Genomic DNA, 12,850 nt, shown 5'->3' with positions numbered 1-12,850 from the left:
GTATGGTTTAACAAAGGTTTTACTGTACCAGGTTTTGCTCGATCCTGAAAGCCATGACTTGACTGCTTTTATAACTCACGATGGCCTCTTCCGCTTTAAATGTGTGTGCTTTGGGTTGGCATCTGCCCCCACTGGAGTTTCAACAAATGATGCCGAAAATCCTTCAAGGATGCTCTGGTGTTTTGTTCTATATTGACATCATTGTTTTTGGGAAGAGCGAACAGGAACACTTATTCAACCTGACCGCTGTACTGTGGGGCAATAAGGAAGCAGGGCTCAAGTTGAATTACAAGTGCGTATTTGGCGTACAGGAACTTTCCTTCTTGGGACACAGGATCACACCGCAAGGCATCTCTCCTTTGCCAGAGAAAACTGCTTCCATTATGAATACTTCAGCGCCCACTGATAGTACTAGTGCTCTTCAGCGCTCTTTCCTTCGACTGATAGAGTATTGTGCCAAGTTCGTTCCCCGGCTTGCTGACGTGGTAGAACCAATGCGAGCTCTTCCTAGGAAGACCCAGCCATTCAGCTGGAATGATGCTGTAGACACCGGTTTCACCTAGGTGAAGTTTCTGCTCTCTTCAACAAAGTTCTGCACATATTTGATGCATCCCATCCAGTTATAGTGTACACTGACGCATCTGACTGCGAACTGGGTGCTGTTCTCCAGCAGGTGGATGACCACAGGCTGCGAACTGTTGCCTTTGCTTCACGCACACTTTCACCTGCAGAGAAGAAATACGGAGTTGGAGACCGTGAAGCGCTGACATGTGTTTAGGCCTGTGAGCATTGGCATATGTACTTGGGGGGACGGCATTTCACATTGCGCATTGATCACCAAGCTTTGGTTTTGCTACTCTCTTCTGAAGGCATTGGGTGCCACCCCCTTTGCATTGAACGCTGGTCGGAACAGCTGCTTCGCTACAATTATACAGTATAGTATCGGAAGGGGTCTGGAAACCAGGTGGCAGATGCCCTTTCCCGCCTTCCAGTTCCATCTCTGCAGGAAAATGTCCCATTTGATGAGGTTGTGTCCTTTGTTGAGTTACCGTGCCTCACCAAAGAGCAGTTTCAACAGGCCCTTCATGAAGACTGCATGTTAAAACAAGTGAAAATTTATGTCGCCACATCTTGGCCTGCACGTAAGACGCTCTTGGGCAAACTTCAGCCTTTCTTCTTGGTACGTGAAGAATAGTCCGTCGTTGACAACCTGCTCCTGCGCGGCGAACAAATTGTCGCTCCCTTGTCTCTGACACCGCAGGTAATCGCTGCTGCCCATGTAGCTCACCCTGGTATAGTTCGAACAAAAACTCGGCTATGAGAATGCTTCTGTTGGCCAGGCATGGACAGGCAAGTGGAGCTTTCCACCCAGAACTGCAGCATATGCCAGATAGCGGACAAAAGTACCAAGACTGCTGCTACTCCCTTGCAGCCAGTGCCCCTGCCAGAGCGTCCATGGCAGAAGCTTGCTGTTGACATCGTCGGCCCTATAGAGAGAGCACCACATGACTGCAGATATGCCATTACACTCATCGACTATTTTTCCAAATGGCCGGATGTTCAATTCTGCAGTGAAGTATCATCCCGCACTGTCATCAACTTTTTGCTTTCTGTTCTCCTGTGAAGGCTATCCGGACGTGGTGGTCTGTGACAATGGGCCCCAGTTCTCATCTATGGAGTTCATTGAGTTCCTCAAAGATCGCACCATCCACCTTGTGCGTTCTTCCGTTTACTACCCCCAAGTGAACGGACTTGTCAAGCGGTTTAACCGGGTCTTCAAGAATTTTGTGCAGGTCACCATGCTGGAACAGCGTCGGCTTCGCCAAGCAGTAACCGAGTATTCAGGCATATATCGCTGCACGCCACATGCCACTACGGGAGTTGCACAGTCTGTTCTCCTACACGGATGGCGACTGAGAGCACGCCTTGACGTTGTGAGTCAACCGTCACCAGCTTTCTTCAGCGATCCTGTTTCCGAACTTCGTCTGTGCCAACGAGTTAAGAGCAAGCAAGACTACAGCAAAGAGTACACAGACCATCGCAGTGCCGCGAAGAAGACAACAGTGTCTCTTGGTGATTACATTAGAATTAAGAAACCTGGAATATCGGTTAAGGGAGACCTCATGTTTAGCCACCCGACGAAGGTAATCCATCAGCAAGGTCCATCATCACTTGATGATGCTTGATGATGGACGAACCTGGAACGCATCGAAGCTATGCAGGGTACCTGCAGCTTCAGCCATATGGAATCGGCAGCATAATGCTGTTTCCGAACCCGTGACTCCATCGTTGGCATCTCAGAAACCCAACGATTACGCCTCAACTGCTCTACCCGAAGTCTCACCAGCTACGCCCATGCTACAAGCTCCAGCACCAGCTGTGTTGGAGGGCCCTATGCTTCAACGTCAGGTCCAACCACCGAGGAACAGAAGGCCTCCAGATAGATACCGGGACCACATGTAGCTTGTGTGCTATGTGCAGACGGGTGCAGTGCCAGAGAACTTGAGTGCTGCATGAACTGTGTCCAGACGATTGTGTCTATGCGAGCGTTTATTTGTTGTTGTTGTTTTTTTGTTGTATTGCTTGTTCTAGGCCATGCTGTATAGTTGTTCCATACAGCATTATAGTGATAAGCACATCCATGTATGGTTGAAGATATTTGTAATTTTTTTGTAAATACTCTATATCTGTATAACAATACTAATCTACTTATTATTACTTACCTTGTTCTTGTAAGGAGGGGAATATGTAGTATATCACTTTCAGTTTCTATTTTTCCTTACACACCACCGGTGGTGCCAGTGTTGTCACCTGTATATATACATGCCTCTGAATAAAGAGGGGCTAGTTCCGTTGCGGCCGCGACTGCCTTCGTGGTTCCTCTGTGGCTTCCGCCAAAATACAACAGTGAAGTGGTCTCTCTTCTTTTTTCTGCTTTTCGATTTTCAGGAGTGTTTCAGACACAGCTGTGATGACGGAAGATGGATACCCGGCTGTTTTAAGGCGCTCTTTCTGCTGTAAGAGACCATCTATCATTTGTTGCTCAGAGGACTTTTTGAATGCAGCTTGAATACAGGTGATGGCTATTCCCCTTTTCACAAGCTTAAAATGGGCACTGTCATAGGGAAGGATGCCTTTCTTTCAACTCGGTTAATAAGCCCAGCAAATGTTGATTTGATGCAAATTAAAGATTAATATGTAAAAACTGAATGTTGTTGTTATTCGACATATAAACGGCGAACTTTAGTAACCCACCGTGCATAGTAAAAATTCTCAGAATATTTTTCACTTCTTCGTCAAAACTATAATCTGGTCACTGCTTTAGAAGAACCAGGTAGTCCTCTAGTTCTTCTAGAACCTCAAGCTACTTGGAAAACTTATTCTTGGACCTTTAAAGAAGCTTACAAGCAAAGCAGAATCCGTGTTTCTGGAAGCGTTCTTTACGTGAAAAACACACGAGCCAAACTACCCATTAAGGGGAATAGTATCCGAAAAGACTTAGTGGCAGTTGCATCTCGAGACATTTTTTGCAAGGCCATCTAAAGAAGCTCCCGGTGAACGACCGCTACTGAGTGGGAAGTTCCGAAGAATTTGTGAATGAACTATGCGGACCCTGTGTTAAACATGTTAATGGCATCAACGGGTTTTCTTTGATGTGGAAGATCTGTATTAAACACTTGCTCGTGATGGTTTCCTTGCTGCTGTACATGAAAAACTCAATGAAACAGGCGAACAAGAATTTCAAAACTCGGGAGGCATAAACATTGACGCTTTCATCACTCTTTTAGAATCTTATTTTCACTCGACAGCAAATAACTACAACAAAAATTTCTGTATCCAACACCTTGATAATATTACAATATCATTGAGCGATGCTCAAGAGATGAGCCGCCGCGTGAACGACGAAGAAGTTGGTCGGTGCCCTTGGCACGAGCGAGTGTCAGCCTGGCTGCCTGGCTCCAGTGTAAATATCGTGTAAATAGCATCTTTCGTCTGTGTCTTTCCACACGTAACATTTCTGGTGGAGGTGCGGGGTAATATCAGTTCATCTATCGCGCCCATTCTTAACAATATATCTTTATCTAGTGTTGACAACTGCATTTGCGCCGCTTTAGTTGACCCTCCAGTTAGTCGCATTGATCGCTACATGGACGACTACCTGGTTCTTTAAAGCAGTGACTAGATTATTGTTTTGATAAAGAAGTGAAAAATATGCTCAGAATTTTTAGTATGCACTATGGGGGCTGAAGTTCACCGTCTAAATGTCGAATAATAATAACATTCAGTTTTTATATATTAATCTTTCATTTGCATCAAATCAACATGTTTGCTGGGCTTATCAACCCAGTTAAAGAAAGGCATTCTTGCCTATGACAGTGCCCATTCTAAGCTTGTGAAAAAGGGAATAGCTACCACCTGTATTCAAGCTGCAATCAAAAAGTACTCTGAGCACCAAATGAAAAATAGCCTCTTACAGCAGACAGAGTGCCTTAAAACAGCCGGGTATCCATCTTCCGTCATCACAGCTGTGTCTGAAACACTCCTGAAAATCGGAAAGCAGGAAAAAGAAAAGAGACCACTTCACGTAACACCATATGTTCACAGGTTATCCCATAATATAAAGGTGGCCAACAGGCACTAAGTCAACCTAGTCTTTTCCGCTCACTGCAACATTTCAAAGGTGTGCAGTGCAATGAAAAATCGGAAATGCCAGCAATGCACCACGAATCGCGAAACAAAATTCACTAAGTGCACCTCTGACGTCATTTGCGACATACCATTAAGTTGTGGAAGAGTGTGCGTCGGACAAACCAAGCAGTGTTTAAATGATGGAGGTAGGCAGCATAAAAACAATGTAAAACACGTGTATGGTACCCATTTAGCTGCACATTGCAACAAACACACATGTACTCCGATGTTCAAGTGATGCTAGCTTTCTGAAGCTTGCAAAAACAAAAACGAAAGAGATATTGTTGAAACATTGCTAAAGCAGAGCATAAATGTGTCAGTGCAGCGTCACTCAGTCTAAGAATACTCGAGATACAGTTCCTTGATGAACATCTGTACTTGTAGGCAATACGCATGCCTTTCAACGTTTTGGTTCTTGTTGGAATTTTTGACACGTTATAAAGGTAGTTGTCCCTTCAATAAATTTTTTAGTTGGCAGTTCAGCGTTCATCCTGTTGTGTTCATTTTTGCTTCCATCCTCATCTGCTTCACGATGCTTCAAGTTGTACTCAAGATGGACCAACTTACCCAAATCAAGTTGTTGCCATGAAGTCAACTTTGCCGCATGGTTTTTAAAGTTTATGCAGTAAAGAATGCGAATGCCACAAAGGCAGTTTGGTATAGTGTCCAATTGCGCCGTGCCACCAATTTACAGCCCAATTTTGTGGGGAAAAAAAAAAGGTGCGTGTTAGAATTGGGCAAATGCCGTAATCAGGCATTGTAAGCTATGGTTATTGCTCGAAAATGTTTTTAAGACAAGCCGGAAATAGGCATTTTTTACGGGAGACGACGCATTGAATCTATTCATTGTCCCGTAAGCTCCGCGAAAACAGACACTGCCACTTAAGAGGTCGTCACTAGTGGGGTCACCCTATGAGTTAGGCATGTGTTTGCTGACTCGTAAAGCTCAAATTATCCAGCAAAGGCCAACCTTAGGATCTAAAAAACGAAACCTTTAACTCACAGGAATGCATCGGCACCGTCTGGGACCTTCGGCTGTGATCGAATTAGTCGAAAAATGTAATTTGCTGAAATGCAAATAACAAAAGTCTACTGTAGAAGTTTTGCAGAAAATAATTGCTGGTCGATGCTTTTCTACAACTGTATTTTAATATTAAAAATATTATACCTGTACAAGGAATCATTTTTGAGCAGGAATCACCGGGAACTACAAGATGAATGATTGAGCAGGAGCAACATTTTTGTCTTGTCGCAGGGAGTTACTGTGTCTCCATGGAGCAATGTGGTGGCCTCGTGTGATGCATCAGGCAAGGTGGCAGCCATCTTGCTGCCATACATGTCTTCAAACTTGGATTTTGTCAAGCACCACCCCAAAGTGCGCTTGGTACGTTGGGTTTTATTATTGGTTTCTGCCTGTTACGCAGCAATAATTTCCACTAAAGTGGTTGTTAGTGCAATGCTGCTTCATCTGTAGCGCCACTGAGTACTAGCACCACCTACGGCTGCGAGCAGAAGAAGAGTCACGAGAGCAGGGCAGTTTTGGATCATAAAATAAACCAGTTGTTATGTGTTTGCTGTTGAGCTTGGGTCGCAGCTCCTTGTTCTTTCGGGCTACATACGTGACAAAACTGGCAATGAGGGTGCATGGAACTACATGAACAATCATGCCTACCTTCAGTAGGATCGAAGTGTACGAGGGAGAAGGCGACACCTGGCCTGCTTACAAGTATCGCGTTCAAAAGTTCTTTGAAGCCAATGATGTCGTACCAGCAAAGAAAAACTCAATTTTCTTTTAGCTGCTGCAGACCTCGTACCTATGCACTAGTTCACAACTCTGTGAAGCTGGCAGCGCCCCAAGATAAAACACTCAGAGAGATATTGGACATCCTTGGCAGGCACTACGCCTCCACTCCACCCACCGAAGTGCAACGATTTTACTTCAATTCAAGGGGGCGTTTCGAAGGAGAAGTAGTCAGCGACTTTGCTGCAGCCCTGAAGTGTTTGGCTGAACACTGCCGTTATGAAACTGAACCCGACAACATGCTGAGAGACTGAATGGTATGTGGCATAAATAATGCAGCAATTTGGACGCGACAGTCCCGACCTCACATTCCAGGATTTAGTGAAAACCGCCATGGCAATGGAAGCCGCTAAAAAGGCTACTGCAAGTAGTTTGCTGAGTTTGCCTACTCACCGGTTATTGTCCGTGGCCAAGAGCATGATGTGTTACTGCTGCAGTGACGGGAATCTTTTAGCACAGCAATGCAGACACAGCAAGCCGCAGTGTCACTCCTGCAAGAAAGTGGGGCACTTGGCAGTCGTCTGCAACTCGTGGAAGACCGACGCATTCGCGAAGGAGAAAACTCCTGTTGTGAGGACTGCCCCGCCATGATCACCGTGCAGGCAAACGCTGTTGACGCCGACGTGATATGTGGCACCTGAGCAGCGAGCTGACGATGCAGCCCTTCCTTGTCACTGCATGTGGAAATGTTCGGACATCGTTTCAGATGGAGTTGGACACAGAGGCAGGCGTCTCTGTAATGCCAGTAGACAAGTTTCAGCGTGCCTTTCCAGAAGCGAGTCTAGAACCTTCAAAAATATTTTTGCGCAGATTTAGTGGGGAGCTCGAGCAAGTCAAAGCCAAGGCAAACGTTTGCATCAGATACAAGTGGCGTGAACGGGTCCTTCCGTTGTACCTCACAAACGGCACTGCTCCAACGTTACTCGGGCACAACTGGCTCCAAGCCTTGGGCGATCGAAGGATTCAAACAAATGAACCAAGTTAGTGACGGCAGTGAGTTGATTCCTCGTTTTCCTGAGGTGTTTGCAGAAGGCATTGGCACATTCAAGGGATTTTCTGCCAAAATTCTTGCCTCCAGATGCAGTGCCGAAATTTTGCAAACCACGCCCACTTCCGTTCACACTGGTTGGCCTCATAACTCAGGAGATCCTGAGGTTGCAGCATGAAAATATTCTCGTTGCCATGAAAACAGCCAAATGGGCAGCACCAATTGTTCCTGTTCAGAAAAGAAACAGCATTATAATTTGCGGAGATTGCAAGCAAACAGTCAATGCTGTGTCGCTCATGGAAACCTACCCAGTTCCGTATGCTGAAGAGCTGTGGGCAGCTATGTCGGGAGGTCAGAAGTTTACAAACCTTGACCTGCGAGATGCCTACCAGATATCTTTCAATGCAGAAAGCCATATCATAAGAAGCCAACAAACACTGACACCAAGGACAACATAGGGGAAATTACTTGTGCTTAATAAATGAAATAAAGAAACGATAAATTAATGGAAATTAAAGTGGATGAAAAAACAACTTGCCGCAGGTGGGAACTGAACCCACAACCTTGGTATTTCGCGAAGATTGTGGGTTCGGTTCCCACCTGCGGCAAGTTGTTTTTGCATCCACTTTAATTTCCATTAATTTATCGTTTCTTTATTTCATTTATTAGGCACAAGTAATTTCCCCTATGTTGTCCTTGGTGTCAGTGTTTGTTGGCTTCTTATGATATCACTAATAAAAATCGGGCCCCTCGGTTAACCCCTTTTCTTCTCGTTTAATGCAGAAAGCCAGGAATATCTGACTATCAGCACACACATGGGCCACATCCAGTACACAAGTTTACATTTTGGTGTTTCTGCTGCCCCTGCTACCTTTCAGCAAAAGATGGAAAATTTGCTTCGAAGTGTGCCGAAAACAGCTGTGTACTTTGATTACATTGTTATTACAGGCATATATGACAAAGACCACTTGGTGAATCTGGCAATTGTCTTGCAGAAACTTCAGGTAGTTGGCCTTAGGTTGAAGCTGGGAAGGTGTGTTTTCTTTGCTCCCAAAGTGGGATACCTTGGCCACATCATATGCAAGCCTAAAGCCCGACCCCTAGAAGGTGGAGGTCATCATCAATGCACCAGAACAACAGAACGTGAAGGAACTGGAAAACTATCTGGGCCTGCTCAATTTCTACAGACGGTATTTGTCAAACATCTCAACCAGACTGCCTCCCTTGCATCAGCTGCCTCTTGAAGAGGAAAGGTACAACTAGGGGAAAGAGCAATGGCAAGCACCGGTTAACAACCTTTTATGTTCATAAAAACATAAAAGGTCGTTAACATAAAGGGCGTGGAACATAAAAGGTCTTTAACCGGTGGATCGCCTTCTAATCTTTCGCTACATTGCCAAGATTGTAACTGCACGCCAGAGTTAGATGAATGCGCGATATTGTACAGGCATAAGAATGAAGATACGCGTCTTATGGTAGAGGCATGGCATATCTATAATGGTGGAAGTGCGTGCATGAGTCAGCATTCGATTACTTTACATAAGAAAGAGATTAAGTGCCTTAAAAGTTATCTCTCACGTAGACCGGCACGTGTACCCGACTGACACGTGGTGTTACCATTCCTGAGCTTGCGCAGATGAGTTTTGTGTCTTCGTTCTTTTTTTCGCCTCAGTGCTCCCTTCAGTTGATAGTCGGCGTTCGTGTTGTCCACTTCTCTACTCTTGTGTCCTGTCTGCACGCCTCACCTCTTTTTTGCAAAAAAGAAAATATTCTCAATCTCAGTTGCGTTGCGTCACCATGTGGTGTTGGCGGAGTTCTGGCACAGGCTGAAGCAGATGGAACTGAAAGACCTGTAGCTTTTGCTTCATGTTCTATGCTCGCTGTTGAGCGGAACTATAGTCAGATTGACAAGGAAAGTCTTGCTTTGGTTTTTGGTGTCCATAAATTTCATCAGTACCTGTGGGGAAGGTTGTTCACTGCTGTAACAGACCACCAGCCATTACTCGGACATTTTGGTTCAGATCGAGGTGTGCCAAGCCAGGCATCACCGAGAGCCCTCAAGTGGGTGCTCACACTATCAAGCTATCAGTTCAAACTTGTTTACAAGCCATGCAGCATGCTGGGCCATGCTGATGGACTCAGCCAGCTACCTCTCCGTGGAACTGAGGTTGATGACTCTACACCTGCCAATGTATTCATGTTAGAACAAGCATACCTTCACGTCCTGTCATCTGCAGTTGTTAGATGGGCTATGGCAATGGATCCCATGCTGGCACAAGTGGCTGAGGCCGTCCTGACCGAGAGTGCTTTTCCAGGAGGTGGAGACGGGGTCCTTACACTACGAGGACCAATGAACTTAGTCTGCATGAAGGATGCCTCTTGTGGGGAGCCCGTGTCCTCATTCCCAAGTCCCTGCAATCTCAAGTACTTAAACTTTTGCACACTGGCCACCTTGAAATTGAGAAATCAAAGATGATTGCTAGGTCCCATTTGTGATGGTCTGGAATCGACAATGACATGATGAACCAGGTGCAAAGCTGCCCTGTTTGCCAAGTGCACCAGAAGTCTGCCCGGAGGATGCCAGTTACACTATGGCCATTTCCTGACAAGCCCTGGTCCAGGATCTATGTTGATTTTGGAGGTCCATTCATGGGACACTACTTCCTCACGATGGTGGATGCTTTTTTCAAGTGGTTAGACATTCACTCGGTTTCGTCACCATCTGCAGTAGCCACGATCTCTGTGTTCAGGACTGTCTTTTCTGAACATGGTCTGCCAGACATTGTTTCCGACAACAAGCTATCACTCACCAGCACCCAGTACACTGAATTCCTGAACAGGAATGGCATCCGTCACATGCTGGTGCCTCCGTATCATCTTGCTTCCAACGAAGCTTCAGAATGGGTAGTACAGACTTTCAAAGATAAATTGAAGAAAAGCAGAGCGGGTGAATTCAGGACACAAGTGGGAAGGGTGCTGTTCCACTACCACTCAAAGCTTCATGAAGTAACAGGCCGTGCGCCATGCGAGTTGCTCATGGGAAGAAGATTCGGGACACCCTTGGATGTTATGTGCCCAAGTCTTCGATCATCTGTTCAATTGAAGCAGATTAAGCAAAAGCTGCATGCGAATAAGGGTTGCCGCCTCGCCCAAATAATGGACCCAGGTACCCCAGTGCTCACCAGGAACTTCTGACCAGGTCCGCCATGGATACCTGCTTCTGTTAGGGGTCCTACAAGCTGCACCTCATCTGAGGTTGTATTACAAGATGGAACTGTATGGCACATTCGCCCAAACTTCCTACAGCCACTGTGCCTCTATGTCAGCCAGATGAGCACGAAACAACAAAGCCTGTGGCTGCAGAGCCTGCAGGAGCTGCTGCTGAACAAGAACAGCCACAAAGTCAGCTCGATAATAGAACTGGGCCACCAGCAGCAGTCTTCCCATCGGCAGAAAGCCCTGTAGCACTGCGGAAGAGTGCCCGGGCAAGACACCCTGTTATCCAGTATTCTTCATGACAAGAACTAAGGGGGGAGGAGTGATACAATAGTTAGTGCAGTGCTGCACCAGTTGTAGCACCACCGGCTTCATGTGCTACCTGCGGCTGTGAGCAGGACTAGGGCAGTCTTGTGTCATGGAATAAACCAGTTATGTGTTCGCTGTTGAGCTTGGGTCTCAGCTCCATTTTCGGGCTACATACACGATAGTTGTAAAATGCAAAACTGTTGTAACTTGTTTCACTGAGCTTCTTCGATTTGTTGTCCTGGACTGTCCAAAACTATCCATACTGTCCAAGCTCATTGGCTGAAAGCACCTCCTCAGGCCGTCTGGGACTGTCAGAGACAGATAGTTGAAGAAGCAGAAGCACATTATTTCTGAAGATGCCCACTCACTTATAGACAGAAATGAAAACAAAGCAGCCATCAGTAGAGGGAGTGCAAACTAAACATAGACGCTGCAAAACATGCAACAAGTCTGGATTGGCATGGAACTGCTCTTATTACCCATCTTTTTACCGATAGCTACAGGGCCCAGGCATACACCATGTCATGATGCCCTGGCATCACTATGCCATATAATGAGTCCGTCTAAGAACTTTACTGCTTTGAATGTTTATGCATGCAGATCCCAAACGTCTTCCACTTTTGCCCTCCGGAACAGCGCACAAACCAAGAGAGTTGCATTAATACTCCAGCAGTGAATGGTACTCCTACTTGCTTTTAAAGTTACATACATAAACATGGGTCATGTTTTTTGTGTTTGAACACATCAAGAGCATATACAGTCAACTCTCGTTACAATGGGCCCTGATAATCCAACAAAAATCACCTGTTTTATCCAAAGTCCGTACTATCTGAAGTGTCCCACTTCCAAAACTTTTGTGTCTAACAACTATATTGCAAAGAGTGAGTGACGAACGTCCAAAGTGAAAAACAAACAAACCAAAGTCGCAGTTTCGCCCGAAAGGTAAAGCATCGATTGCGATAGCGAATTAAGCAAGATAAGTGCGACAGCAGCAGCAAGCGAATTGACCTTCATGCCATCTCTCACTTCAATGCGAACTAAACGTCGAAAGCACAGCACATACGAAGCTACCGGCACTGGGTACACATTGTCCACATTGCAGATCGCTTTGAAAATGAGGCCCGCACGGCCACGCACTTTGTTCGCATTGCATGGGGTGGGGGGGGGGGGGGGGGGGCGTGTTGGAGGCTAGAAAGAGTGGGGTTCTGCTCCAGGGCTGCTGCTTATGGCGCGACCACTGTATCTTAAATGCAATCTGCGATGTGAACAAAGTGGTAGCCTGCGTGGGCGCCGTATCTTGAAAGCGATATGCGATGTGAACAAAGTCGCGGTCCAGGGCTGCTGCTTACGGCGCAGCCGCTGTAAGCAGCAGCCCTGGAGCAGAACCCTGCTCTTTCTCGCCTCCAACCCCACTCCCTCCCCCCTGTACCAGGCATGCAAAAGAAGACGGTGCGTTTGCACCCTACCTTCCTCCCTCGTGCGCGATATTGAGCCATGATTGTCAGCTAACCCAGCCAGTCGGTTGTCAGCCCTTGTCGACACGGCAAAAGTACATTTTATACGCCCGATCTTGAAAAAAAAAATTGCTGCTAATTTCATCCTGCTAGTAACAGCGCAAAATGTAGACAAGAGACAAGACAAGAAGACACCACAAGCGCTGTGGTGTCTTCTTGTCTCGTCTCTTGTCTACAATTTGCACTGTTACTAGCAGGATGGAAAACCAACAAGCCCAAGCTGCTATTCTAGCGAAATAATTTCATCCGCTGTAGATGTAGTCCACTGTAGCATGGTTCATTAAAAGCTAACTTTGTTGCATTAATAAAATAGGTAGAACAAACTAAGGCTGA

At 46.0% G+C, this 12,850-nt stretch overlaps 1 protein-coding gene across 5 annotated transcripts in view; it reads left to right on the top strand.

The window, feature by feature from the left end:
- Window positions 1-12,850, top strand: part of LOC126538383 (uncharacterized) — a 606,484-nt gene that overhangs the window by 538,608 nt on the left and 55,026 nt on the right. For all 5 annotated transcript variants that reach the window (XM_072288044.1, XM_072288042.1, XM_055074756.2 and 2 more), the window contains exon 31: window positions 5,945-6,073. In XM_072288044.1, the coding sequence (XP_072144145.1) occupies window positions 5,945-6,073 (129 nt within the window). The remainder of the gene's footprint in view (window positions 1-5,944; window positions 6,074-12,850) is intronic.

The sequence above is a fragment of the Dermacentor andersoni genome, chromosome 4 (genome assembly GCF_023375885.2).
Source record: "Dermacentor andersoni chromosome 4, qqDerAnde1_hic_scaffold, whole genome shotgun sequence".
Classification (NCBI taxonomy): domain Eukaryota; kingdom Metazoa; phylum Arthropoda; class Arachnida; order Ixodida; family Ixodidae; genus Dermacentor; species Dermacentor andersoni.
This window is presented reverse-complemented; position numbering and strand designations above follow the sequence as displayed.